The following is a 27,991-nucleotide window of genomic DNA, read 5'->3' as shown; positions in this document are numbered from 1 at the left end:
AGGTGATGGTGGATGATTGGTATTTTCATTTTGTACGACGACAGTGTTGGTGATTTCTTCCAATAGCTTTTGATCATACAGTATATGGCGCAGGAAAAGGACCCGGAAAGAAATCTAGTGAAGTACACCGAGGACAGAGGACTTGATGTTCTTCTGTTTCTGTATGTCACGTGTCTGTCGTCTGGATCCTTGCACTTCAGCGAGGATGTCGATTGTGGACACCTTTACGTAAACTTGAACTTCTGCCGCTGCTGCTCCTCCTCCCCTGATCCTCCTCCTGCCTCACCACGAACCCAGCTGAAGCGGGACACTTTGAGCACACTCAGGTTGTGGGTGGGCGCATCCTGCAGCGGTGTGCTCACACCGTCAGTACGCCATGCGCGAATACCGGACAGGTGATTCGGTCCGTGGCAGCACCCAACAGCCATTCGCATGCTCCGGCTTTAGGAGCTGAGCGACCGCCGGGATCGAACGACGCAAGTATCCCACACGAGCAGGTTAAGATGTGTGGAGAGGAGTTCGGATCACGGGAAGGTAAGTTAGGCTGATGTTCGCTGTAGCTTCCGCAGTGGGAAGTTGAAATGTGTTCACCGCACTTCAATGCAAAAGCTGTCCTTTACCTGCGTTGCATTGCTAAAAAAATGACGAATTATTGTTAGCTTCGTTTAACTTCCTCAAGTGGTCTTGTGGAACATACGCGAGCATGATTGTTTTCTCGCACACTAAATGCAAGGACATTGCATTGACTATTTTCGATCAAACGATCACATTCATAATTGTTATTTTTTAATTTTAACCCCTTTTAGCAATTGTTTTCTTGTATGAATACTTCACATCTACTTTTATAACAACAAATTCTCAATTGCATGTCGATTTGATAACTGTATCCAAAAAAGGACGTGAGGTTTCAAAAGCCACATCTGCAACCCAAAATTGAATACACTCACTCGGGGATGCTTCCTGGATTTTATTCAAAGTAAATTTTCCTCACGGGATTAATTTCAGCGGTTTATATATTCTCTACAATCTGTGCAGTCCTATTCTCGCCGTCGTAACGCGTTTTTTAAACTGGACAGGCAATGATTTAAGTAACATTTAACATTTAAATGCTGTGAAGGTGCAGAGGGAATAATGCAATTAACTTGGCAACCAAATTATAAACACGTATTTCACTTTGCAGTGTACATCCCACCACACACCCATCATGATTAATTAATGATTGCTAATTTATCCAGTTTTGCAGATATGACCAACCATATGGCCAAGTTACATCATAGATCAAGCAGACTACATCGTTAGGTTGGGGCGGGAACAAGTACAACAAAAGTAATTGCCCTAAATATTAAATTTAGCTCACTTTCTGGAGTACATTTTACGTTATTTGACACCTTCCATGTCGGCAGCGTGGGTTTAGTTTACACTCGGGGACAGTGAGTGTGAACGTATGATTGGATTCTCGTGCCCCCCAAACCCCCCCCCCCACCCCCCCCAAAAAATGAATACAATATTCCATTGAGCAGCCAGGGCAGAAACGCGTGTGACACTTTCCCATTTTATGCATCCATTTCCGGTTGTGTCTTCTCATTGATTGTGAACACGCTAAAGGCAAAGTAAATAGACTTGTGGAGATGATCATTGAGATGCTCACAAAGATAAAGTCTTCTGAGATGTGCCAAAGACTTGTGAGACTGATTTAAGTCCTGTTTAGGTATTACCTGGTTGTTGAAGTTGTCATTAGTGTGGTCTGAGCTCAGTGATTTCATATTAATCCGATATTGATGAATGGGTCTCTTCTTACCGTGTTTCTTGTTTACCATGGGCTTTTCATTCGTTTGGAATTATTTGGTGGAACTTTTTCCAAGTTTTGGTATTGAACAAGTTTAATATGATTCCATACGATCAAAACTGTAAATGTCAGTGTGCTGCCAATACCATTGATAGTTGATCATGCTCTCTCCTCTCCCGAGGTCGTGATGAAACGGCATCATTGTGTGTGACAGGCCTGATTCATTGCTTTCGCCAAATGTGAGTTGCTCTCCTCGTTCTGAAGGAGTTCATGGAGCATCACAAGCTCTGTTGTGTCCAAGATTTACATTCGCTGATGTAATCCCAGTACATGAGACTCGACTGTGCCCGACTAAGCAAGCAAGTTTGTGTGACGTGCCAAGTTGCAGTGTGTGGATGACACAGAACTGCACTCTCTTTCGACATGGAAAAGTGTATGTTTACTGTATGTGGCACTTGGACTGCCAATCGATCATACGATGGACTTAAACTGTTCCTTTCTTTCAACGTCATCATTGCTACCTTTTCATAATAGCCCTCATTCTTTCATGATGGGCACAATGGGAGCATTTATCACCGATGTCCATCACCGATGCTTCAATGGATGAAGGTCACCTTTAAATTGAAATTGATTCAGTGTTAATGATGAAGATAAATGAAAGTAAAATAAAATTCTGGATGCTTTTATAGCATCTTCATTTTTTTGAAGTTGATTAGGGCAAACTTATGATTTCGTCTTTCCTATTGAATGATAATAATCGTAAAATCCTTGTTTGGACACGTCGGCCTAGAAAAAAAAAGTCTATTCATATGGAGTTTTTAATGACCGCTTTGATTTGCAGCTAGCTACGGAGACGTTGGAAACTATAATGAGAAAATGGAGTTGATAACTATTAGGGCCTTGATACAGGGCGAACCATTCTGGGCAACTGCAATCACTATGTGTGCCAATAAGTTTCAGAGCAATCATACTGCCAAGAAACACATTTTGAGCCTCTGGGTGTGAATTACACCATTAAATCTGAATGTTCTCTTTTCCTCCTGTTCCTTAGTTTTAAATAGTACCCATTATGATAAAACCAGCCAGATGAATGTTCCTTCTTTTTGCCATCGCTTAAGTCCTGTATTGATCATGGTGACAATTTTTTCCCCCAAAAGTCAAGGTAATCACTTATACTGTATTTCAAACAACACTGCAGATACATTTTTAATTGTCTCTTCATCGTCCGTTTTTTTCTTTGAACTTTTCACACAAACTGTCAAGTACATATACAGTATATATACTGTAGTATATATACTGTAGTATATATACAGTTTGTGTGAAAAGTATATGTATACTGTATATATATTGCTAAAGTGGGAAAAAAGATATTCAAGAGTGAGATTTCATAATCAAGTATCAAAATACAAATTTGTAGTCAATTCCTGCCATTTACATATACAGTGATCCCTCGCTATTTCGTGGTTCATTTATCGCGGATTCAGTGCATCACGGATTTTTTCAAACATATTCATAATATATATACTGTATATATTTGTATATATATGTATATGTTGCTCTATGTGACTCGTTGTTTTGCAGCTTCCCCCGGACTGTTTGCGGACTTATATATATATGTTAATTGATCGCTACTTTGCGGATTTTCATTTATCGCGGGTGGCTTTGGTCCCCATTAACTGCGATAAACGAGGGATTACTGTATTATATACCAATATGTAATTCAAGACATTATTTAAAGGCAACCATCTCGACTCCTCACTGACAATTGTCTCTTACCGTGTCTTTCTATCTCAGATCCTGCATGATGCCACCACAGGCCCTCACTAATCCTGCCTCGACCTCAGAGGATGCCAATCCCTCCCTGGACACATCAGCAGCACATTTGGCTCCCTGACGTATTTTGCTCATTCTCCACAGTTGTCAGCCACTGATCCATCTAAATGTGCTCTTGCCTCACTCCAAGATTATCCACTGATTTGCTGCTGGCTGCTGTTAAAGCAGGAAAGTCCATTTCATCCACTGATGGTAACATCAAAAGTCATTCAAATGTGACAGTAGGTTGCCTGAGACGCTCCCTCCTCCAATTTGGGGGTTTTGCTTCATTTGTTTGAAGCCAGAGGACATTCATCGTCTCCCACTGCAAAGGAGACTCAATGCTGTGTAGGGCTTTCAGGTCAAAGACACCTTGAGGAAGCTAAAGTACAGGCTCTGGCTCATTTGCTGACCTCTGACCTGGAAAGGACAATCGACTAGGCAGCTCTGTCCTGACTCCCCTCCAACAATAAGCCCGATTAAAAAAACAAAACAAAACTGTTCATCTTCCTAATTTCAGTTAAGGGGCGTACGTTTCGGATGCTGCCATGCCCATCATCAGCAATGCTAACCACGACTTCAGCAATCTGTCCGTCAGTGACGACAGCAGTCTTGACCGCATCTTCACTGAGATTCCCGAGACTGAGACCATTAAGGTATGAACATTTAGGTGTGACTGTTCCTGTCAAATGCGCCGTAGATCTTCACACAATGATGCACACGAACAAACCCAGCCAGCATTTACAAATGGAGAGTCTGATTTATAAAAACATTTCAAGGACTCTCAACTGTTGAAAACTTTAAAAGATTTAATTTTGGACAGGTTCTGAAGAAAAAATAATCTAAGTGGCATTCACAGAAACTGCATATTGTTCGTACCTGTACTTTTTTCCACTGTTTGCAAACTGCTGCAAAATAGCATAGGTATGCTCTCAAAGCAAAAAGTCTCGCATGTTTCATTTTTATTGGATATCTACATTTTTATATGCTAGCTATCTCGTGGTGTCATATAAATAAGAACCCTGCGACATATAGGATTTTGTCTTTGTCCGTCAACCAATATACAATACAATACATATGATTTTGTCTTGCAAGGGTCTCACTTCCCTTGGTCGCTGTTGTCTACATTTTTTCTCGTGCAACATGTTGACAAGGAAGAGAAATGAGTGGGGCAATGCAGTTGGAGACAAGCTGGTCCTGCACTTTAGATGTCAGATCTAAATATTTCCATGAACGCATAATTTTATGTTGGTAGCTAACTAGCTAGCTACATGACATGATGTTGCCAGGGGTATTAAATGTATATCAACATTAACTCAAGCTCTCGTTGAAGAATGGACAGCCCAAACTGTCCCAGAGATGACACCACATTGTTTTCTTCATTTTTGTTCTTTTTTTTTTTGTTTTGACAAAACATATCAATACAGGTGTCTCTTCCAACATGATTGTTGTTTTGTTGCTGCTTTGGTAACAGTTATATTAAGTGACACGTTTGTGGGTCATGCCTCTCCATACAGCTTGATTTGAGAAGGTTAGCCCAAAGATCGTAAAGAACGGGATGCAGTGATATCCTAATCTAGCCGACTGTACGTCGTGTCGTTCTGCCACTTGCCACTCTTCTGTCCAAGACATGGCAGGATTTTGTGGCAATAGTTGGACATAAGACATTATTCGAGACCAAATTTGTCTCCGTCTAATCCAGGCACAAGGCTGATACAAACACAACATGCAAGCCATTTACATGAACTGCCGAAGGATATTGAAACGAATAAAAACACATTCGGCTGAAAAGGAGAGTAGAATAAAGAAGTATGGGACACAATTACACATTACTTTTATACTGTGTCCAAATAATGGCAAGTGTATCGATCCGAAAAGAAAAATAAGTATTTTATTTCCCTCCAGATAATTTGCTGCAGAGGCAACCGCCCTCTGCTTCGAATAAATTTACTGCAGCAACATTCTCAGTGATCTCTGATTCACCATTAATCAAATCCACCATTTCCGATAATTAACAGAATAAAATGATGACTACATACTGTAATCAGGGTGTGAATATCACTGTTGGCTACACATAAGTAACAGAAAACATGTATTTAATTACCAGCAATTCAGTGTTTTCTTCTTTGAACTGCAAGATTGTACTCATAATTATTTTGATATTATCGGTACATCAATTTTCCTTCTCACTTTCTGTGCAGGAGCTTGTCACCTACCAAGTACAGGCACATCCGGCATCCCTTTAAAATTCCAATAGTGCGATCACAGGTGTAGCGAGCACTTGACAATGATTGTTTGACTGATGGGTGACAAACGGTTTCATCAGTCAGGTGCCATGGCATATGCTTAGTCTCCTTAAGGGGCTGTTATTGTATTGCATCTCCAATAGCTTCTTATTCCAGGCGCATACAGTACCCATGGATCTGTTTTGCAGATATAGGAGTTAAGGTATACGAATAAGAAGAAGGTATAAGAGTTGTGTGCTCCACTGGGAAAGCGAATTGAAAAAGTATTAATGGTTCAGGTACCTGAATGTTTGCGAAGGTGTCTACGTGCGCACATTCGAGCAGTCTGTTGTGCCAATGGCGCATGACAGACCAGACAGTCATCAAAGCCTTCATCATCTGGCGCATTCAGCGCGCCAGTCTTATTCCATTATGGATAATTTCAAGAAAAAATGTACTGAACGCCAGTGCGAGCAATTCAGTGAGTGAGGAACATTTCAAAAATGTCCAACTTGGACATTTTTTTCAAGAAACTTTGAACAGACGCATTTGTTGATCAAAGCCGTTATGAACATGGTGTATATTCAAATCTAAAATAATAACTAGTGAGCTCAAGCAACTTTAGTATTCCATGTAGCATGGCTCAGAAAACACACCTGAATGGCAACTTCCACATTCCTCTTTGGAAATAATTAAGCGTGGCTGAATAAGCGGTTCCAGTAATGGATGGATGGATGGATGTTTGTAAATTATACACAATGTCAGTTACAACCATACTTACATCTGCAAATCTTTTAAGATATTTAGTTATACGAGTCGTGAACTTTTTTTTCACAGGGTGTTTATTACCAAAGGGCTCAGTTCATCCGTCAGCCGGAGGACCTCGTCTCCGTAGACCACCGCTTGCTGGCAGTGATCAATGTTGGGGGAAACCGCTACACCTTCCCTTGGACAACGCTGCAGCAGTTCCCTCTGACTCGACTTGGCCGCTTGTGTGGCTGCAGGTCACCTGAGGACATTGCCAGCGTCTGCGACGACTATGATGAAACGCGGAAGGAATTCTTCTTTGATCGCTCGCCATCCGCCTTCAGGGTTATTCTCAACTTCCTGGCCGCAGGTAAACTTCGCCTGCTGCGGGAGATGTGCATCCTCTCCCTGCACGACGAGCTTACCTACTGGGGCGTGGAGATGGCATACATGGAGCGCTGCTGCAAGAGGAAGATGTACACGCGAATGGAGGAGGTGCACGAGCAAGAACGGCAGGAGGAGGAGCGCAGGCAGAGGAACGCCTTGCAGCGTGTTGCCGTGGAGGAGACGACGTACCGAAAAGTTATGAACTGGCTCAGAGATATGGTGGAGAATCCGCAGTCTGGCTTACCGGGGAAGATCTTTGCCTGCTTGTCCGTCATCATGGTAGCAGTGACTGTGGTCAGCTTATGTATCAGCACCATGCCCGACCTCAGAGAGGAGGAGGAGAGGGTAAGTGTGTTACACAACATGAACATGCAGTCAATACCCACTCCTGTACAACTGTCTCTGGGCATCTTTATATTCATTTCAGGAATGCTGTCATGACCATATACACTAGGGGTTCCCAAACTTTTTCATGTGAGGGCCACATAACTTTTCCCTTCTCTGATGGGGGCCCGGTGTCAGTTTGTAACATCAACGATCGTAGGGGAGCTTAAAAAATTTATTGTTTCCCAGAAAGCCACACATAACCAAATAACCCTTTACAGGTTCTTTACAGAAAAAAAGTCAGGAAACAAATAATAACATTATTAATGAAATAAATAATAACTAAATAACCCTCTCGGAGTTCTTCACAGAAAAAAACAGGAAATAAATAATAACTAAACAACTCTCTCTCTTTATAGCCCCTTGAAATCCACAAAAAAAAAAAGAGTTCTGCCATCTACGAGAACGCCACTTGTCTTGTTTATGTCTGCTGCCGTCTTGTTCACGTGTTCTACTAATTGATCTGAGACACAACTAAAACACTGAAACGTTCTATGGTGTGTAAATAACTTTGTGACTTTGATTTCAACCCTATTTGCGTCATGGGTCATTTTGCCCCGAAGACCACCTTTGTACTTTTTTTTGTACAGCTTCCATGGAAATGTGAATAAAAACATTTAAATTTTTCTGCAGTTGGGGACAATCGAGGAAAAGTCAGAAAATTTCAAGTTTAAAAAATGATCATTTAGGGGGGTTTCGGGGCGTTTTTAACACAGTGACAGGTCATTTTGACCCGAGGACAACAGGAGGGTTAGAAGGTCCGGGTCAAATGTGCCCGCGGGCCGTATCCGGCCCGTGGGCCGTAGTTTGGGGACCCCTGATATACACTAAAAATGTCACTCCACCAAAGCCTTCACTCTCCGCTTCTCAAATAGTGTGGCTGGCCCCCCAGGGAGAGGGTGCAGGGCTGGTGTGATGCTTTGGGGGAGCATCTGACCCTAGGGAACATATATTATATACATATACATATACATATACATATACATATACATATATTTTTGCCAAACTACAAAATAGTGTAAACGCACATCCATTACAGTAGGTGGCAACGGTGCTCTCCTCGTGAAAGTGTGTGACGCCACGATAAACAATGTTCAAGTTATTCAGTAGATTTATATTTATTATTATTATTTTTTTGTTTATTTGATGTTCTGTTTTCTTGAATGTTATCAAGGACTCCATGGTGCAATTATAACAATTGTATCGTCAAATGATGCTATTTATAGTCACAGCGCAATGTTGGCGGTGCGTGAAACATTTTCTTCTTCCTGGGGAGACACAACAGAAAATAACTGACAAAACACTGCCTCAACTGGAAACAAAAGCTGTGTGTGTGTGTGTGTGTGTGTGTGTGTGTGTGCGTGTGTGCGTGCGTGTTGCGTGTGCGTGCATGCGTGTGTGTGCCTGTGCACGTGTGCTTGAGTCCTAGGCATGACTATCCTGTGAACCATAACAGTGTGGATAACAAAGCTTCATGCTCACTGAGGCCTGTCCAGTATCTGTCAGTAAACGCTGGAAAAATAATGAAATGGCTTCACTGTGTCGGGCACAAAAGGAACAAGCACGCATGCAAATGTGCACATTAGCAGAGCCATCAAGTCCCATCAAAAGCAACTCATAAACACTCGTACTCACACAAATAGCATTGAACTTGTCCAGTTTGTTGAATTACTTTAAGACCCTTGATTCGATTGAAATTTTACCTTGACAAGCCCACTTTGTAATGAAGTTGGGACATTATGTAAAACTGGAATGAAAACAGAATCCAATAATTTGCAAATAATCTTCAATTTATATTCACTTGAATGTACGACAATGATGAGATGTTTTAATGTTGAAACTGAAAACCTTTTTTGGGAGGGCGGGGCTGACTGATAATATTAATTGTGCAATCTCTGTCGGTGGAAATCGTTTAGTCTTCAGTCTTGTTTAATGTCCAACTTCAATTGCTGAAATTCTGGGGGTCTCCGTTGTTTTATTACACGCTTCATAATGCATCATACATTTTCAATGGGAGAAATGTCTGAACTGTAAGTCAACCAGTCTGACACTCGCATTCTCAAAACTCACTTGTATTCTTTGGCATTCGACTCAGCATGACTTAGTTTTGTTCTTGGTTTTACTGTTTGGTGCCTTCTACCGCCTTTATTACCGATTTGTCTTACTGTTTATTGTGCATGTTAAATTGCTCCATGTACAGCACCTTGTATGCAGCGAAGGCTGTTTGAAAGTGCTCTATAAATACTGTTGACTTGACTCTCTTAATGTGAAGCCATGCTATTGTAACATGTGCAGAACACGGCTTGGCATTGTCTTGCTGAAATAACATGAGACATTCCTGAAAAGGATATTGCTTGGAATGCAGAATGTGTTGCTCCAAAATGCTTTCAGTAAAATGTTAAATAGAAAAAAATCGGGAAGAAAACCCCGACCGACCGACCCTGGCATTCTACGTGCTGTCAGCAGAGTTGACCGTATGCTTTAGTTTCGTGCCACAATTACAAGCACGTAAAAGGAAATATTGACCACAAAAGTGTTTTGAGCCAAGACGACTCACTCGCTGCTCCAAGAAGAAGCAATTGAATCAGTGATGAAGTGCGTGGACTCACATGCTTTCATGAGGCGTAGGCACGCCGAACCAAACTGTGGCGTATTTCAAATAAAGGACCAATCGCCGCAGCGCAACTCCCGTAATAAGATTAAATTGTGCAAGATAACACCTCTGGATGAATACATCAAACAGATTTTCAGCAGTTCCCCGTCTTTGACGTTCTTGCTCTGGTGTCTGAACCAGCTTCAACACACAGGCATCGGCATGAAGTTTCAATCAGAAAAAACAACATGGCCAATGGCCATAATGAACCCAAGAACATGTTAAAGTACTGATAGAACCGAGACGGCTGGTCCCCCGTAATGCATGCACTCTAAGAGAGTATTAGCTTGCTACTCCTAAATATTGTATGAACAGCGAATGACGGTTAACAATCAGCGATAGGGTATAGCATCTTCCGCGAATAAGCATTTATGGCGGCACTGCTTGAGCCAGGGACTTGGATGTAAGAAAACATTGCACGACCATGGACACAAAAACATTCCTTGAAAATTAGTTTCACTAGCAGATATTTTAATTATTATATTTCATCTGCGTAATTGTTTTTTTTTTTGTGGTAGCTTTGACCAATTAAAAAAAAATCTAATTTTATTAATTAAAAAAAACGTTCAATGTATAATCAATACCCAGTGATATGATTTTTATATCGTGATATACTTTTCAGCCATGTTGCCCAGCCCTTAGGCATTAATGATAGAACCAACACCATCAGGTCATGGGACGTGACATCAGTCCTCTATTCTCACCACGGAATTTTCACACAAGAAATTGTTAAACAAATACCCAGTATTTTAAAAAATAAAATAAGAGTACATCATGAATGACCCTTGAGCAAACAGACGGCAGACAAACGGACTCAATAATGTCTCAGTCGAAATTAAAACTTAGATGTTTGAGGATCTAAGTGTTTATCTACAGGTAAATGCAGGAAACTGGCTCCAAACAGCAGGGTGTGATGCGGGAGAATTTAAAGAGGCTGCAGAGGACCTTACTATACAATAGGCCTGAAAATAAGAATTTTGAGTGTGCTACCAGGAGGAGATCAGTGGCTGGTCAGAAAAACAAATCAGAAGCTCAGACAAAAGATTGGAACATACCCATAAGTCTGATTGTAGGGATGCTGAGAACCTTTGCATGATCGTGTCGGCATGATGGAATGACTCTGGATGAATTTGCAAAGAGGATGATAACGGAGGGGAGTGATGCATTGTGTTCGATTCTTTTTTGTAAACACGCTGATAAAGAGACAAGCAGCACATGTTTCCTGAAAAATATTGTGTTTACACTTCCATTATCAAAATTACATTCTGTTGAGAGGAACTGTGGGTTTTCCGTTTGTGGCCATCTCATGTAAACACAGAAGAAGTAAGATAGTGGATTGCCAGTTTTTGGGAAAGTGACACCGTTCCACTCCTTGGCTTTTCTGTGACTTAGATAACTAGGTGCTGTTTAGGAACATATTTATCTTCCTGCTTTTCTGACATTCACCAGCCACTGAGGTCACTGTCCAAGTGAAGCCTGGTGGTCGCAGTGAGAGTCATCTTTAATTCAAATGGGCCATCTCTGCGCTAGTCCCTGCTGGAGAGGTGCCAAAATGCCCTCATTGACTCATCATTCACCTGCCTGAGTTGGTTTCTGTGAAGGAGTGCAAAGGGAAGGATATAAAGTAAGTCGGAAGAGGGGAGTGAAAATGGGATCGAGCCGAGAGAATTAAACAGTCAACTATATGAACTAAGAATGGAGCTTTAAAACGATCATAAAAGGTAGAAGAAATCTACCTTTTTCCAGGGGCAAAAAAATGAACTTTTTGCCCTTGTTGCTGTATAGCCTTGCGCTTGCTTATCTTCAACTCGTCCCTTCAATCACTCAGTGATCTCAGAGTTTCACGAGCAGCTCGATACGTAAGCTCTTTGGTCCATTCCCTGTCTGCCTTTTCTCATCAGCCCTCTTGATGTAAAATCTATAGCCTTTTGCAATGGATTATTTGGATTTTGTCTAGTTGCCAACATTCTGTTGGGAAGCAGAGCGCTTCCCTGATGTGCTCTGGAAAGGCAAATAAATGTATAAAACATTGACAGCTGTCAGGTCAAAACACTGCACGGAAAATGATCATCAAATCAAAGTCTGAAACAAGATGAAAGAAGGAAGGACGACACGGTGGTTGACTGGTCAGCACATCTGCCTCTCAGTGCAGGGTTCGATTCTGGCTGCGGCCGAACTGTGTGGAGATTGCATGTTCTCCCTGTGCCTGCGTGGGTTTTCTCCGGGTACTCTGGTTTTCTCCCACATTCCAAAACATGCATGGAAGGTTAATTAATGGAGCACTCGTAATTGTCCCTAGGTGCGAGTGGGAGCGCGAATGATTGTTCGTCTATGTGCGCCCTGCGATTAGCTGACAACCAGTTCAGGGGGTCTCCTGCCTATTGCCCAAAGACAGCTCGGATAGGCTCCTGCACACCCGCAACCCTCGCGAGGACAAGCGGATTAGAAAATGGATGGATTGGTGGATAGCCTGTGGATAACCTGAGGATGTTTTGGAGGGCTGCAATTTGTTTGGAAAAAAACAACCCTTCATGGTAACTAATTATAGCACTGAAGTTCTGAAATGTCCTTGTATGTAATGTACCTTCATGGCAAAATACATTCCTCCTACATGTATCTGAATATTAAACATGAAACGGCAAACATGGCTCTTGTCATTTTCTACACACACACGCACACACACACACACACACACACACACAGTCGAACCACATTTCAACGTACCCCGTTGACATTTTTACGTGCAAATTTTCCGAAGTCCGGCTTCCAAGTAATTTATTTTCCATTTGCCAATTTTGCTTGTGACCCTGGAACCTTACCCACAACAGACCCAGAGAGAGAGACCTGTTTGCTATGGTTGGCTCTACGCGCCAAGAGGACTAAAAAAAGAAAGAAACAGACAATTTTGCTTACAACATAGACCTTTGCAACGGAAACTAACATCATAAATGGTTTGAGCAGTTCAAACAAAAATTGTGAATTAAAGGTAAAATTCGATAAAGTTGCAGAGTGAAAAAGATATCTTCTGCCATTGCACCACAGTCGAACGTAGACGAGGGTTATAGGGTATTTTTGTCCGAAGAAAAGTCAAAAGGGCAGCTGTCGCCAAAAGCTCCTTCTCCTTCTGCACCAACAGTTGTCCGTCTGAAGGTTATACCAGTATTCACAAAGAATATACTTTTCAGTCTAGCTCATACTAATTCATAGTTCTGGGGGAAAATACGACCACAAATGCAAGTTTTTAAAGTTCATAAGCTTTCCCATGCATTTTAAATTGGGATGAAGGTCATTGTACTTATACCACGTGCTGTGTTCGGCTTGAGCCATTTTAGTACTATTTAGTATTATTTATTGTCATTTCTGCTTGCTTCATTGCCCATTGGCCATTTGAAGACCAAAAAGTAGTTTATTTCTGGCTCCTTTCTCTTTTTTTCCTGATGAATGTATCTGGATAGCAATTAACTTTATGAAGTGCAATCGAACCTCTTGCAGTCACTGACGCAGATTACTAACTAACAGATTCACTAACAGATTCCTGTCCCCATGAGGAATATGCCTGTATATATGTACTGTATATATTCCATTTTTTATCACAGCAAGGCATTAATTTAATATAATGTGCATGTCCTTGATTGAAGCTATGCTTTACATATCTACTCTGTGTGTCAGTACTTTATCTACTACTACTTACCTACTTTCTCTCTAAATGGTGTGTGTGTGTGTGTGTGTGTGTGTGTGTGTGTGTGTCTGTCTGTCTGTGTGAGTGAGATGCTCACATTGATGCTGAAGTTTATTTTGAACATGCAGTCATAAAACAAAACAAATCTACAATATGAATATTGCAAATGAAAGCAACATGTACTGCTATCCTGAAAAGTAGAGTAAGAAGAAGATAAATGTATTTAGATCCTACTTCTTGCTCCACATGACCAAAGGCAAATAATGTTGTTTTAAAAATTGCAGACCAAAGTTTATATACTGTATGCATACATACCCAAAATAAATAGACATTGCGTGTAAACTTTGCACGTATAAGGATTGGTTAGATAGCAGTGCGACTGCTGGGTTAGCCTATTACCCGTCAATGACCCCAATAATCTCTTGCGGTAAAATCTCAGACAGGATGTCTACAGTAGATTGGAAAGAGTGTGGAAGTTCAACCTGAAGTCACACATGAATAACCTACTGCAGTGTGGTGATGGTCTGATGTTTTTTCACATATTTCTTATCATCGCACATCAGGTGGGATACTCAGCTGAATTGTCATTCTGCTCCTGCATTTTGCTCTAACTCACGTCTTTAACATTCTGACCCAGCGACGGTGTCTTTTTCGACTTATTTTGTAAATCGGTCATCTTCACGCCTGGAAAGTCATTGAAGTGGCCGTTTATGTCCTTAATGCTGTAAAGTGAAGTTGGATTTGCTGTTCAGTAATTGCGCTCCAGAGAATCAATCTCAAGTACATACAGCGCAAAGGAGGGAAGAGGTTGACAAGGAGAAAAACGAGATAGGTGGGCATCTGCAGGACCGATGTTGAGGTCAGTCTTGGTCAGATGAACATTTAAGATTTTGGAGGAGCCATATTCATTTGTTAATCAAGACGTGGATCATTAGACTTTTGTCCATGTATTGAAATGTTCATTAATTGTGATGGATTGAAAAAGGGATTTAAGGAAGACCAGGGGCTGCAAATGAACAGGGAAATAAATAAATAATGTTGTAAAAAGAGGCGCCAACATCAAACCACCCATGAAAGCCTCCTTTCTTTTCTTCTTCATTTGCCTGATGGCTCAGGGAAGCTGTTAAAATTTTAAACGCTGTCTGGCGGTGATGACACCGTTAAAAGGAGATGCGACAGACCGCATGTGCCCGATACTGTACATGGATTGTTGCTAAAGTGGAATGATTTCACTCCAAACGTGTTCAGGGGGGAATTCAACACAAGAAAGTCGATTAAATAGAATTAAAAGTACATTCGCAAATGAGTGAAGACTGGAAAGGAATGGTGGTGGAGACTTTAACACGTCGGCCTCTCAGCCATAGGAATGTGCGTGTTCTTTCTGCGCTGACATGGATTTCTGACCACATTCCAAAAACATGCAAGACTGCACAACTGCACAACTGAGTGTGTGCGTGTCACTTTTTGAAGTGTTGCGTAACTGCTAAACAAATGTTTTAAAACTCTCCCACAGCCTTCTTTAGTATCTGAAAATATTTGTGTGAAGGAATACTAATATCCCAGACTGTATCAAAGATCAAACATTACATCGACGTATGCAGTAATGTGAATACTAATGGAGGTCGCTGTGTGTTTGAGGATGTATAACTGTGTTTGACAGAATCAGTGTGCAGCAGATTTCATGCCTATTATAGCCTATCTGGTTCGGAGCTGTATTCTTTCCGTCCGTTGCTGCATGCCTGCCAAGTGGGATTATGGGAGAGAACAGCAAAGTATGAGGTGTTTATCCAGTCTGTGCCAGAAAAAGGATTGGACAGCTAAGACGGTACACACGTACAACACAATGCAGTGGAGATTCTTCGATCTGAGTGCTATACAGAAAACGAAGGGCAGGTGGTAATGTCCCTTGATCAGTGTTTGGTAGCTGTTTATGGTTGTTTCTTTGGTTTTGTACACTATTAACTTGATATGACCCTGACAGACTTTGTATTTTTGCCAATTTTGGAATTAGCGTGATTCTCTCTCGTCGGCCACAGAAATAAATGAGGGTGATGTTTGTTTGTTTTTTAAATAACATTTTAACATAAAATTGAGAAAAATCATGTCGATACAAATTGACATTAAATTAAGAAAAATGGTTATCTGAGTCAGCATTTCTTCAAGTACATTTTAGAAGGTTCTCAATGGTAAAAAATAATTCAATCATGCACATTGTTTGGAAAATGTTAATTATCTTATACTACATATCATAAATGTGCTCCATTTAGGTTATGATATTGTAGTAGCAGGTTTTGCTCATGTGTGAAATTAAGATCCTGATCACAGTTCGCTTCCACAGTGTTTTAAATACAAAAGCAGCTTTGTGTGCAAGTTTCGAGCCATTTTCCTGAGGACCTTTTTTTTTTTTTTTTTTTTTTTTTTGAGTTCGCACATTACACACACTTTACAGTTCTGAATCCCCAGTTTGAATCCCGTATTTAGCCTCTTTGTGTGGAATTTGTATTTTGTCCCCGTGCTTGCGCGGGTTTGTGGGATTGTTGGGTTCATCGAAGACTGTAACCTGTGCCTCACTTCACCAGCGACCGCTAACGAGAGAGAGAAAATGGATGGATGAATGTCATTCAGAACACCTTCCACTGCGCATGTTGTGCGGACTTGCAGCTTTCAGGTTACTGGAGGACAGCCCGCAGCTGACAGATGGAGATGTCATATAATACAAGCCCTTTAATAACCCATGACACATGGACAGAGGACCTCTTCTTCTTTCTTTTTGACATAGCTGTTTTTTCCACACCATTTGATTGACTCTGACCCAAGTGTAAGGTGTGTTTCGCGGCTTGCAGCAGCACGTTTAGTGAAGTATGGCCAAGGTCCGCCGCAAGGTAAAAGTGATTGATGGCCTAAATATTTTGTTCCTGTTTCTGTTCCCAACCTTTGAACATGGAGGGAATACAGGATTATGATTCATTTTCTTTATTTTTGTTTATGGACCAAAGTATTGAAGCGGAATCGGGGAGAGAGAGAGAGAATAGAATGCACTGAGGCAGGTGCTGGACAGTATTTTTCTCAACCAAGTGTCTACATTATCTTGTACTGCAGGCGTTTTCCTGGCTCAAACTGAGGCAGAGATGGTACCATCCTGACCATGCGTCATGACGTGCATTAATTCAGTAAATTCAATGGACTCACTTTCTTTTACAGAAAATATACTTTACGTTAAGAGTTACAATAAGAATATGACTATTAAATTATAGCATTGGTTTATTAAAATTTGAATAGGTGAATGATGATCTCATAGCTTGTGTGTTGGGGCCACTTTTGTTTGAGACACTCATAGATTATTATTTTGAAGCAGCCTTCAAGCGCTCTTTGGTCCATGTTCACCTGTGCTGCAATATCACACTGCAGTGTCCTCCATTAAAAAAAAAACTACTATTATTTTAGTTTTTGTGACTATATACAGTAAGTTGAGTGATTTTAGGTACGGTACTACTATCTTTAATGAACTTCTCCTTCTCTTCTGCTGCTTTGCGATTGGCTGTCACAACATCTCGTTTTAATGTTCCCAGCCTGTAGTTGGTTGATGGTTGCCTCAAAATTGAGGCAGCAATTTCCTGCTGTGTTAGGGCACTGCGCATGCCTTCCTCAGTATACCTGAACCAGGTAAATTCATTTAGCCACTGCTTGCCACTGGCTTGTGTGATTTTAAGATGATATGGAAAGAAGAATAAAAATGTTTCAATCACATACATATTGACTTTAAGTGATGCTCCTAATTGGAAACAGATTGCCAAATACCTATCCTGATTGTATTTCTCCAATGATTCAGAGGATCTGATGCAGGACATTGTCACATTTATGAATGAAATACGATAACATTCGACACATTTGTTTCCCTCTTCCAACACACCTGATTCAAATGATCACCAACGCTTTCATGTTCCTGCAGAACTTGCTGATGAGTTGATATTTCGAATCATGAGTGAAGGAGGGGAAAACATGCAGAACAAAAAAACAGAAAATGAATGCAGATTAGCTGCAAAAAAATACACATGTACAGTACTTATTATTATCATAGCATCCGTTTTAAATATTGCTTTTCTGGACACTCAGACAAATTCACAATGAATGCATTATTCATGCACTCACATTCACACACTGTGGGTGGCAAACTGCGTTCTATAGCAACAGCTGCCCTGGGCCAGGTTGATGGAAGTGTGGCTGCCTCTCTGCGCTTACGGCCACTCCATCCACCACCGGTTTGAGTGACACTCGAGGCAAGGTTGCTGAAGTGTCTTGCCCAAGGACAAGACGACACATGACTTGAACAGAGAAGCAATCGAACAGCCAAGCCTTCGGTTATTGAACAAATCACTGTACCGACAGAGCCACTGCCACCAGTTGTTGTTTGGAAAAGATCCATAAGTAATTAAATGCACAGCAAATGATTTGCTTGGTTTGAAGAGAAATGGCATTGCCTTCCTGAGGGCAGCCTCGGTGGTAGCCAGGGTGGAAGGGATCTGCAGTATTTTCCCTGAGTTCTTCTTCACCTTGGTTTCAGACACGTCACTGATTGACAGTTGCCTCTGTCCAGTCAGTCTCTCTGCTGCGTGTATGATTGAAGATGTAAGAAGGCTTTCAACCGAGGCTCCGTAGAACCTGTGCCAAGAGTTAGATGTGGTATCATGCAGTGGTAGTTTCGTCGACTTTCAGCAACTAATTTGGCAGCTGTGCAGGGTGCATGTCAAAGGAAGCGCCCTGAGTACACCACAACGCCCACCATGTCACAGAGTGGTCTGCCGAATTCCCAAACAGGCAAAACGAGCCTTGAACCGGCGCGGAAATCATGTGGGCCAGTTTTTACGCTTGAGCACAACTGCGCGGTCTCTGCATATAGAGCCCATCTTTGCACTGATTTAGAATCTTCACTTAACTATGTGAGAGGAATCCATGCAAGCACGGGCAGTTTATACAAACTCCACATAGAATTGTCAGACCTAAAATTCAAACCCTAATCTCTGTCTCTGCTGCAGAATGTGCTCACCACGCGTTTCAGATAAGAGTTCCTCAGCCTTTGGAGAGGTTTTCCTATCTTTGAGTACCCTTTTAATTTCTGGCTATTATTATCATCACACATTCACTGTCTATCTTTTCGGAATAATGTGGATGGCACAAATAGCGGGAGTTGTCAAAGGCGGCACACACCATAGAGCTTCAGCTGATCCACAAGTGTAAAAACACAACAATAAGTCAAAGCGATTTAAGCTTGTTCTTGTCTGACAAGAAAAAGACATATTTACTCTTTAGACCCTGTGCGCACATTGTGGGTCGCTTTGATGAGGCAGCAGCCACTTGCAACCCCAATTATGAAGTGATGGTCCTCAATCCGGGTGGATGGCAGTGACCAAGAATTCTTACAAAAGTCAATGCTCAATGCAACAAGACAGTCGGCAGCTGTCATAAAATGTCTGACCGTGTGTGTTTTCTGACTCAAAACCCAGCACAAATTAGATCTCTTCCAGTATCTTGACTAATTTCTATTGACCCAGAGTACCACTGAAAGACAGATGTTTTCGACAGCGGCATACTACATTTCATCACTTCTAGCTGACTGACCATCTGTGCGGCTGTTAGCGCCCACGCTCTCATCAACGCAGAACACTGAAAATCATCATATTTTCCCAACTGACGAGTTTTTCATCGAATTACATGTAAACTACAGCAAAGGCAAACAGCAGCCAGTCCACTGTTTACACTGTAATCATCTCTAGCTTTATTAATGACCTTGTGAAATGTATTTTTTATATGTTCTGTGCATTTGTCACAATTGTTCTCATATCTACTGTGTCTACGGTACCTAAAAACAGGCCCACGGGATTATTTCCCCACTCTCGGGTATAGACTTAACAGTTGGATTTCGCTGCTACTTTGCTGAGTGCACAAGAACAGCCTGTTCTCATGAAAAGTGATGCTTGCCCAAATGCACAACCTTAAAAGCATTTTTGAGCCACCCATTAGAATTGTGAATACGATGCAATAAATCACGTATTTTTGTTATGTTAATAACAAAGTTGAAAATGTATGGGAATGTATTGTGATTGTGTTTTCGAGCATCCCAGATCATATTGCAAGCTTTTAATGTTCACCCGACACTCTCTGTGTAGCTCTCTAGCATTAAATGACGCGTTGAGCATTGACGGCAGCTGCTCAAAACGTTTCCACCGATTAATGTTAATCATGAGAGAAATTAAATGTTTCCATACGTGCATCTGTTGCACAATTTATGTGTGAGTATCAAGTCTGTTCCGGTCATATTACATTGATATTACATCAAAACACCTCCTTTGAGGCAAAATATCCATTAACCCATCAATTTTCCAGACTGCGTGTGCTTTTCTGACTTACAGCTGGAAGGCTGGAACCCATTGCAATTGACTCACAGCAGAACGTGGACGATATATCCAGTCAGTCACGGGGGACCTTTGCAAACCATGCAAAAATCAGATGGCAGCATATCCACCCTTCGCCCACAGCTCCAAAACATGAAGTCTGTAAAATATACATCAGTTTGAAAGACGACTCCGGGGTGTACCACCGTTAATGTGCTCCAACTACTGCACCTCCAATCTTAGTAAGAAGAAGCAGGATAGAAAATGGATAGCATTGACAGAGAAAATATGTCATCAAGAATAAGCGGTTTCCCATGAATCATGCTGCTTGTGTCTAACCACACACACACATCTTGATTGTGTTAATTTGACAATGAGATTGTTCTTTTTTTTTAATCTCAATGAAATGATCTTTCAAAAGTCCGTTTGGGTCATCTGCTGTGTTTGGGCTGAAATGAGTTGTCACAAAGTTTCGCAGAGTCGTGCAGAGGAGATAAAGTCAGCGAGGCCCTGTGATTGTTTGCAGAGACAGAAGTAGAAATCCTGTAGCTGTAACAAATGGCCTTTCATACCAGGGTTGGGAACAGTGTTGCAGAGCCTTAATGGGACTAATGTCAGCACACAAGACGGAGAAAGCAAAGAGGAGAGAAATAAATGAGAGGTAGAAAGTGCACAGGAGAGACAAAATATGGGAGCCGAGGGCACAAAGATTGATGCAGGAATGGCAGCCCTGAATTCCCACAGTGCTTTAACGGCTGGATGTCACACAATAGGCAGTGTGAGGAATGCTGACTTATTCGAGGAGGTGGACAGGTGTCGAATGCTGATATTTAGTTACATTTACCACAAGCTATCGTCCCATAATTATATTTGTCCTTTCTTTCCATAAACGTCTTGCTTGAAGCCTCGAAAGAAATCAGGATATATTTAGGTGATGACATTAATAATAATTATAATAATAATAATAATAATGCTCTTGCGACGTGGGGGCCCAGTCTCATTCGGCTGGGTCGTCGCAGTGCGTAGAGCCGATCAGCTTCACCAGGGTCCGCCAATGACCACGGTCATGGGCCAGGTCTGCTGCATCCTCCAGGGTAAGACCCTGGTGTTTGAGATCCTCTCTGATGACATCAAGCCATCTGGTGTGGGGTCTGCCGCGTGGCCTTTTCCAGCCGGCTGTCGCTGGATCAAATGAGAAGATGGCACGAGTTGGGTGTTCCGGGGGTAATCGGAGGAGATGACCAAGCCAACGGATGCGCCTCTGAGGGACCAGTCGGGATGCAGGGGGCTGAAGGGTATGTTTTCGGAGGTCTGAGTTGGAAACATGGAGGTGCCAGCTGATGTTCAAGATGGTTCTTAGTGACCTGCTGTCAAAGCCATCGATCCTCTTGGCCTGGGTCTTGTTTAATGGCCAGGATTCTGCACCATACAGGAGAATGGGAAGAACTGCTGCGTTATAAATGCGCATCTTGGTCTTTTGGGACACTGAGTGGTGGCGCCAGATGGGCCGCCACAGTGACTGCATTGCCGCGAGGGCGCGTCTGCGGTCAATCTCTGGCTTGAGATCGCCACTGCTGGTAATAGTGGAGCCCAGGTAGATGATGGAGTTGACAAATTGCACTTCGTCTGTGCCAAAGATCAGGGGGGAGGTGTTGGGTCCGTCACCGATATACATAAGTTTGGTTTTCTGCCAGCTTACTTGGAGGCCCAGCTTTGCTGCTTCTGTTTGGTATATGGAGAGGGCACTGCTGAGGTGTTGGAGGGAGTTGCTGAACAGGGTGGTGTCATCAGCGTATTCAAGGTCGGTCAGGTGGAAGTTGCAGAGCGACACGCCTGAGACTTGCTCCCGGACTCGGATCATAAGGTGGTCAATGACACAGTTAAATAGATCAGGAGCGGCCACGCAGCCCTGTCTGACCCCGCTGTTAATGGGGAACCACTCTGAGTCCTTCCCATTCACACAAACACAGCTCGCCGAGTTGTTGTAGAGTCGCTGGAACAATCTGGTTATTTTGGGTGGCACTCCAAGGTATTTCAGAATGTTCCAAATGGAGAGGTGGTCGACTGCATCAAAGACAGCTTTGAGATCTATGAAGGCTATAAAAAGATGTTGGTCCTTCCGAAACTCTCTAACCTTCTCAACAATGAGTCTAACTGCTGAGATGTGATCTATGGTGGACCGGTTGGGCATGAAGCCAGCTTGTTGGGGGCAGCGATGGCTTCGAATGGCGGGAAGGGCACGGGTGAGAAGGATCCGGGTGAACAGTTTTGCGGGTATGGAGAGCAGTGAGATGCCTCTGTAGTTGCTGCAGAGTTGCTTGTCGCCTTTCCGCTTCCAGAATGGCAGGATGATGCCTCGGGTCCAGTCTGTGGGGGGCTGTTCTGCCACCCACACATGGTTAATGATGTGGGTGAGCCACTGGGCCATGGAGTCACCACCTTCTTTGAGCAGCTCTGCGGTGATGGCACAGATTCCAGGGGCCTTGTGATTTTTTAGTGATTGTATTGCTGCTCTGACCTCGTCGATTGTGACTGGGTCAGTTTTGCAGTTGGGGTTGGGGGTGGTAGAGTTGGCAGCAGTGACAAGACGGGGGTCGGTGGGAACTGGAGGGTGATGAAGGAGGTTGCTGAAGTGCTCTTTCCAGAGTTCAAGGCAGTCTATTTCAGTGGTTATGCGATTTCCACTGGCATCCTTCATGAGGGCGGTCTTGATGTGTGGTCCGATGCGGGCTTGGCGCAGCATTTGAAAGACCTGTCTAAGGTCGTTGCGCTGTGCCAATGGGTTGTGTGGGGGTTTGGTGAGATAGTCCTTCTCTGGAGGAAGAAGAGAAGGTTGCATTGGCGTCCGTGAGGATGATGACGATGTCATGTGGTGGGGTTTGGCTAACGACCTGATGGAGTTGGTCGAAGAAGGTGTCCTTCACTGTATCATCGGCGAGTTCTGTGGGGGCATAAGCAACGATGACTGTCATCTTGCCATGTCGGTGGAGGAACCGTGCAAACAGGAGTCGATCGTTAATTGGGATCCAGCTGATAAGTGATTGCCGTGTATGTTTGGACATGGCCAGCGCAACTCCATGGAGGCCTGTCCGGATTTCAGGGCCACTCCATATGAAGCTGTGTTCTCCTGCTGTAATTTCGCTGCTGCCTTGCCATCTTGATTCACAAAGACCCGCCATGGTGATTTTGTAGCGGGAGAGCTCCAAGGACAGCAGTAAAGGAGCTCCATCCCGAAGAAGCGTTCGGACGTTCCATGTGGCAATGCGCGTCTTCAGGCGTAGGTCAATCCGTACTCCTTGGTCGGGGGCGTTCCTATGTCTTGTCTCGGTTTGGGCAGTCAGGTTTCTTCTGGTCGGTTTCGTAACAATTAATTTCTCCTGAGTGGGTTGTTGGCCCTCTGCAGGATAGTCGGATGATGGGGCTGCCATCTCAGCGGTGTACCGACACACCGTTGGGACCTTGTTAGTCTGGAACCTCCCCGAAGACCGGTCCGCCAAGGGAGACCCTACCTGGAGCAAGCTCCAGACGGTAACGCTCTCCGGATGATTGGAACACACAAGCCTCCTTGCCACGGCAAGGCCACGACCCACAAGGAGGGGCCAGGACCCACAAGGATGACATTAGAAATCCAGTTTTCATTTTCTGGGCTACAGTTGTGGTATTTCAAGATGAATCATATTTTGTTACTATATATGGAAATGAAAGAGATTAAAGAGAATAGCCCATGGTACCATTACCAATAATTTACCCCTGATTCTGCAGTATTCTGGTGCGCTATTTTTCCTAATATTGATTCCAAATTGAAAATCAGATGACAAGCGCTCTCCTATTTCATTCCAAAGGTCATTGATGGGGTTAGGTTCTCATGTTCGGCCACATCAGCCTCACCTACCCATGGCTGAAGGTCATGCTGCTGTCAGACTGTTCCCACTAAGTTGGAGGAATAGAATCGTCAGTAGTGATGTCTTTGCATTTGTTCAATTAAGGAGTGCATTGACCCATTCAGCCATTTTCCTTTCCTCCCTTTCCTGCTCACACAAGGCAAACAAGCATTTCAGTACAATGATGTTGTTGATTATGTTTTAAAAAAAAGTAGTGAAAATAGCCATGTTTTTGTGTTTATAAAAGTGTCGGGCTTTCTTATTTTAACCCATCTGGAGGCAAGTGAGTGGAAGAAGGATGAGGCATGCAGGATGCTGACGGTGCAGTTTCCAGCTTGATCAGAACATTCCCATAAAACCTCCTAATGTTACTTACCCAAGAACCGAATGGAAGGATGACCATGCCTGAGCAGCTAATAGAAATAATTTGCTGCGCTGACAAAAACAGCTAAACACTTGTTGGCAGCTAAATAATAGCAGTGTGCACAACGTGAGGCTGCGCTGCGCCCCACTCGGCAGTTATAAAATGCTCAAAGTCACATTAAGGGATTCAGTGGGGAAGGAAGTGATAAACGAGAGCCACAGGAATGGGAAACGTGTGTGCGTGTGCGTGTGTGCGTGTGTGCGTGCGTGCGTGCGTGCGTGCGTGCGTGTGCGCGTGCGCGTGCGTGTGTGGATGCATAGCGAAACAACGGAGGGAGTTGTCTTTCACTTGGGGGAACTGAAACGAATGAGGACTAAAAGTAGAAAGGGTGAGCCACATCTGGGACGACCGGCAAATAACAGATGAGAGAGCGGGAGACCGCAGAGGGTGATGAAGGAAGAACCAGAATGAATAATGAGGAGGAGGAAATGAGAGGAAGAGACTTGCACGGTGAGGGAAGAGTAATGGAATAGGATGGAAAGATGTGACTCACACATTGAGAAACTGATCGAGGCCAAATAATGTCTTGTGTTTTTATGTCATTTCAAGCATGTCATTCAGATTTGAATGTAAAAGCTCGAAAATGGAAAACATGCCCACTGTGGAAAAACCCAGATACCGTACCTGCTTCACACTTATCAATCCTTTTTGGGCTTCTGCTGATGAGTCAGCTGCTCGTTGAATCCCGATTGTGAGGAAATTTCTCCTGTCAGTCCAAGATAACACCCAGACAATCTATAAACTGAACTTAATTACGTTCGCCACTTGCAGGGCAGTCACTTTGACAACAAAGATAAGATAAGCTTGTGGGCTTGTCTGAAACACATTATAACGATGAAAATACGCACTAATTATGGGTAATGTATATTTTCTGCGGCTGAATTTGGTGGAGTAGCATGGTGGTGGTGGTAAAACGGTGTTACTGCAAAGCTCAGCTCATCATTTATAGAGGTTGTGCAAGTCCCTCCAATTCGCCACCCAATTTCTCAAAAGCTACTGGAAAAATATGTGATTGATCGTGTCACATTTCTATCTATCGATCCAGTGCGACTGTAGTAGTTTTTGTTTCCACCTCCTGATTGATTAAGGATACTAAAAAGTGATCGTTTGATCTGAGGGTTGGGTTTGATTCTCCCTCCATCTCACTCTCTTCATGTTTCTTTCTCCCCATCCAAACCTCTGTCCTCCTCAGGGCGAGTGCTCCTCCAAGTGCTACAACATGTTCATCATCGAGACGGTGTGTGTGGCCTGGTTCTCGCTGGAGTTCATCCTGCGCTTCATTCAGGCTCGCAGCAAGTTAGACTTCCTCCGTGGGCCGCTCAACATCATCGACGCCATGGCCATCTTGCCTTACTATGTGTCTTTGGTGGTAAAGGAAGAGGACCCGAACCTGGACAGTGATCGACCAGGGGGAGGCAAAGGCTACTTGGACAAGCTGGGTCTGGTGCTGAGGATCCTTCGGGCGTTGAGGATTCTTTACGTGATGCGACTGGCTCGCCACTCTCTTGGCCTTCAGACGCTCGGACTGACGGTGAGGCGCAGCACTCGGGAGTTTGGCCTGCTCTTGCTTTTCCTCTGCGTGGCGGTCACCCTGTTCTCACCACTGGTCCACCTGGCTGAAAGTGAACTCACGGGCCCTCACGACTTTAGCAGCATCCCCGCCTCCTATTGGTGGGCTATCATCTCCATGACAACAGTGGGCTATGGCGACATGGTGCCTCGATCCATCCCCGGGCAGGTTGTAGCCCTGAGCAGCATCCTAAGTGGGATCCTGATCATGGCCTTCCCTGCGACCTCCATCTTTCACATGTTCTCCCGTTCCTACCAAGAACTCAAGATGGAGCACGACCGTTTGTTCAAAGAGGAGTGCGCTGCCGCTGCAGCTGCTGCCTCCTCCACAAACGCCACTGGGGAGCTGCAGGAGCCAGGTATGGATGGAGGAGAAGGTGGTGATGTGAAACTAGAGGACTCAGCAGCTATTGAACTAGTGTTCCATCTGGATAAGGATAGTATGCATTCTCTGGAGTCTCTGGCTCTCTTAAGGAAAGGAGATGACGCTGCAGCAAATGATTACAGCGTCCCAGCAAAAGCTTTTTAAATGAACATTTCCTGCTATCAAACCAAACCTTCCAATCTCCACGTTACGTTTAAAAAAAACAAAAGTGGTCTCCCTTTCCATCTTAAATGAGGAGATTACATTTGCTGCATTTATTTCGCTCTTCAGGTATCTGATGCAAGACCCGAGAGCGCATTTGTGTGTTTGTGCGTGCATGCTACGCTGACGCCGACTGAAAGACCCTTTAAAACACTTTAAATCCGATGGCACAGGTTGTCTGATCGAAAGCATTTGCTGCCATATTAGTGACTCTTTGCTTCCATAAACATGCAATATCAATCCAGAAGTAGGTTTTTTTTTCCACTGTGAAAATACCTTGTAACTCATAAGTGTAATGCTTACTAGCCTAAAGTGTCAATGTAACTCATATTCTCATATTCATATTCTCCCTGCACACATCAGTAGACATACATGCAAATCTTATCCACCATAAAACCCAGTGCTACAAACAAAAATAAACATGATTCAATGAATACCTTTCTGACATGCTCAGTCTCAACTATTGTATGGAAAAGCCAGATTTTTTTGAAATGCAGAGGAACGTCTAAAGTCATGCACACCGAAAGTGGTACAAATTGGAGACGAAATTGAAAAAAAAAACAAGCAAAAATTCTAATCAATGTCGCCCGTTACGTCGTCTGAGATGAAACGAGTAACTGGATGTGCTCCCTTTGGTTCTGAGATGCCGATTGCCATGTAATTCGTTTGCGTGTATGTCTAACCATTTCTTGTATGCTCAACCCTTTCATGCAACCTGTACCCTGATAAAATGATAAACTGTCCACTGTAGTGACCGCTGTCCCTGAAAGGGTTAAATACAAATTCTGATGAGCTGCGTCTGAGTGAGAACATACAGTTTGAATGACGAGGCATAGACTCAGCATAAATCGAACAAGATACAGCTGGAGAGGAAGGAACAAATGAAGGCATGCTTTTGTGAGCGACTAGTAGAGAATGAGCGCTAACAACCATGAAATGTACTTTGCAACGCTCCAAATAAAAGCTCTTGCAATAATCAGGGGCAAATCCATTTTTTGCATTTGTTGGTGTCTCAAGTGTAAGAGCCAGCGATTTGCAGAGTCACACTGCTGAACATCTATGAGAGGAAGGGTGAGACAGCAACTCCATCCATCCTCGCAAATAAATGTTACACGCACAATCCCCATCTGTTTGTTGGCACATGCACAAATACACCGAAGATGGATGAGTGCCATGTCTGCAAATCTCTTGGCTGTTGATCACAACACTGTAATGTGACTGGGTAACATCTCCAAGTTTGATAAACACACACTCTATTTTTCTAAGATGCGTGGTAAGGTCCCCCAATGGAAGCACACGAGGACATGCCAGATGTGAGCGTAATCTAGATTAAAGTTCGGATTACGGGACCGATAGCCAAACTGTCAGAAACTCAATGCTAACCCATGGTTGTTGTACTAGATATCTTTTTCTCTCCACAGATTACTACTGATTGGTTTCCTTTGACCATATGGTGTCCCAATTCATTT

General features: G+C 43.1%; 2 protein-coding genes across 3 annotated transcripts in view; one reads left to right on the top strand and one right to left on the bottom strand.

Moving 5' to 3' along the window:
• The window catches only part of ada2a (adenosine deaminase 2a), a 273,392-nt gene that overhangs the window by 135,583 nt on the left and 109,818 nt on the right, over positions 1–27,991 (bottom strand). The gene's annotated exons all lie outside the window — the stretch shown is intronic.
• On the top strand, positions 4–27,513 carry kcng4a (potassium voltage-gated channel, subfamily G, member 4a). 2 transcript variants are annotated; one of them, XM_052061728.1, is made up of 4 exons: positions 4–534; positions 3,581–4,254; positions 6,661–7,302; positions 25,560–27,513. In XM_052061728.1, exons 2-4 carry the CDS (start codon positions 4,147–4,149, stop codon positions 26,463–26,465), a joined length of 1,656 nt encoding a protein of 551 aa, XP_051917688.1. In that variant the 5' UTR covers positions 4–534; positions 3,581–4,146; the 3' UTR covers positions 26,466–27,513. The 2 variants fall into 2 exon arrangements, with proteins under 2 accessions (XP_051917688.1, XP_051917689.1); XM_052061729.1 differs by lacking the exon at positions 4–534 and adding an exon at positions 1,955–2,025.

Source organism: Hippocampus zosterae, chromosome 3, assembly GCF_025434085.1.
Source record: "Hippocampus zosterae strain Florida chromosome 3, ASM2543408v3, whole genome shotgun sequence".
Taxonomy (NCBI): domain Eukaryota; kingdom Metazoa; phylum Chordata; class Actinopteri; order Syngnathiformes; family Syngnathidae; genus Hippocampus; species Hippocampus zosterae.
Note: the sequence above shows the minus strand (reverse complement) of the source record. Positions and strands in the feature narration are given on the sequence as shown.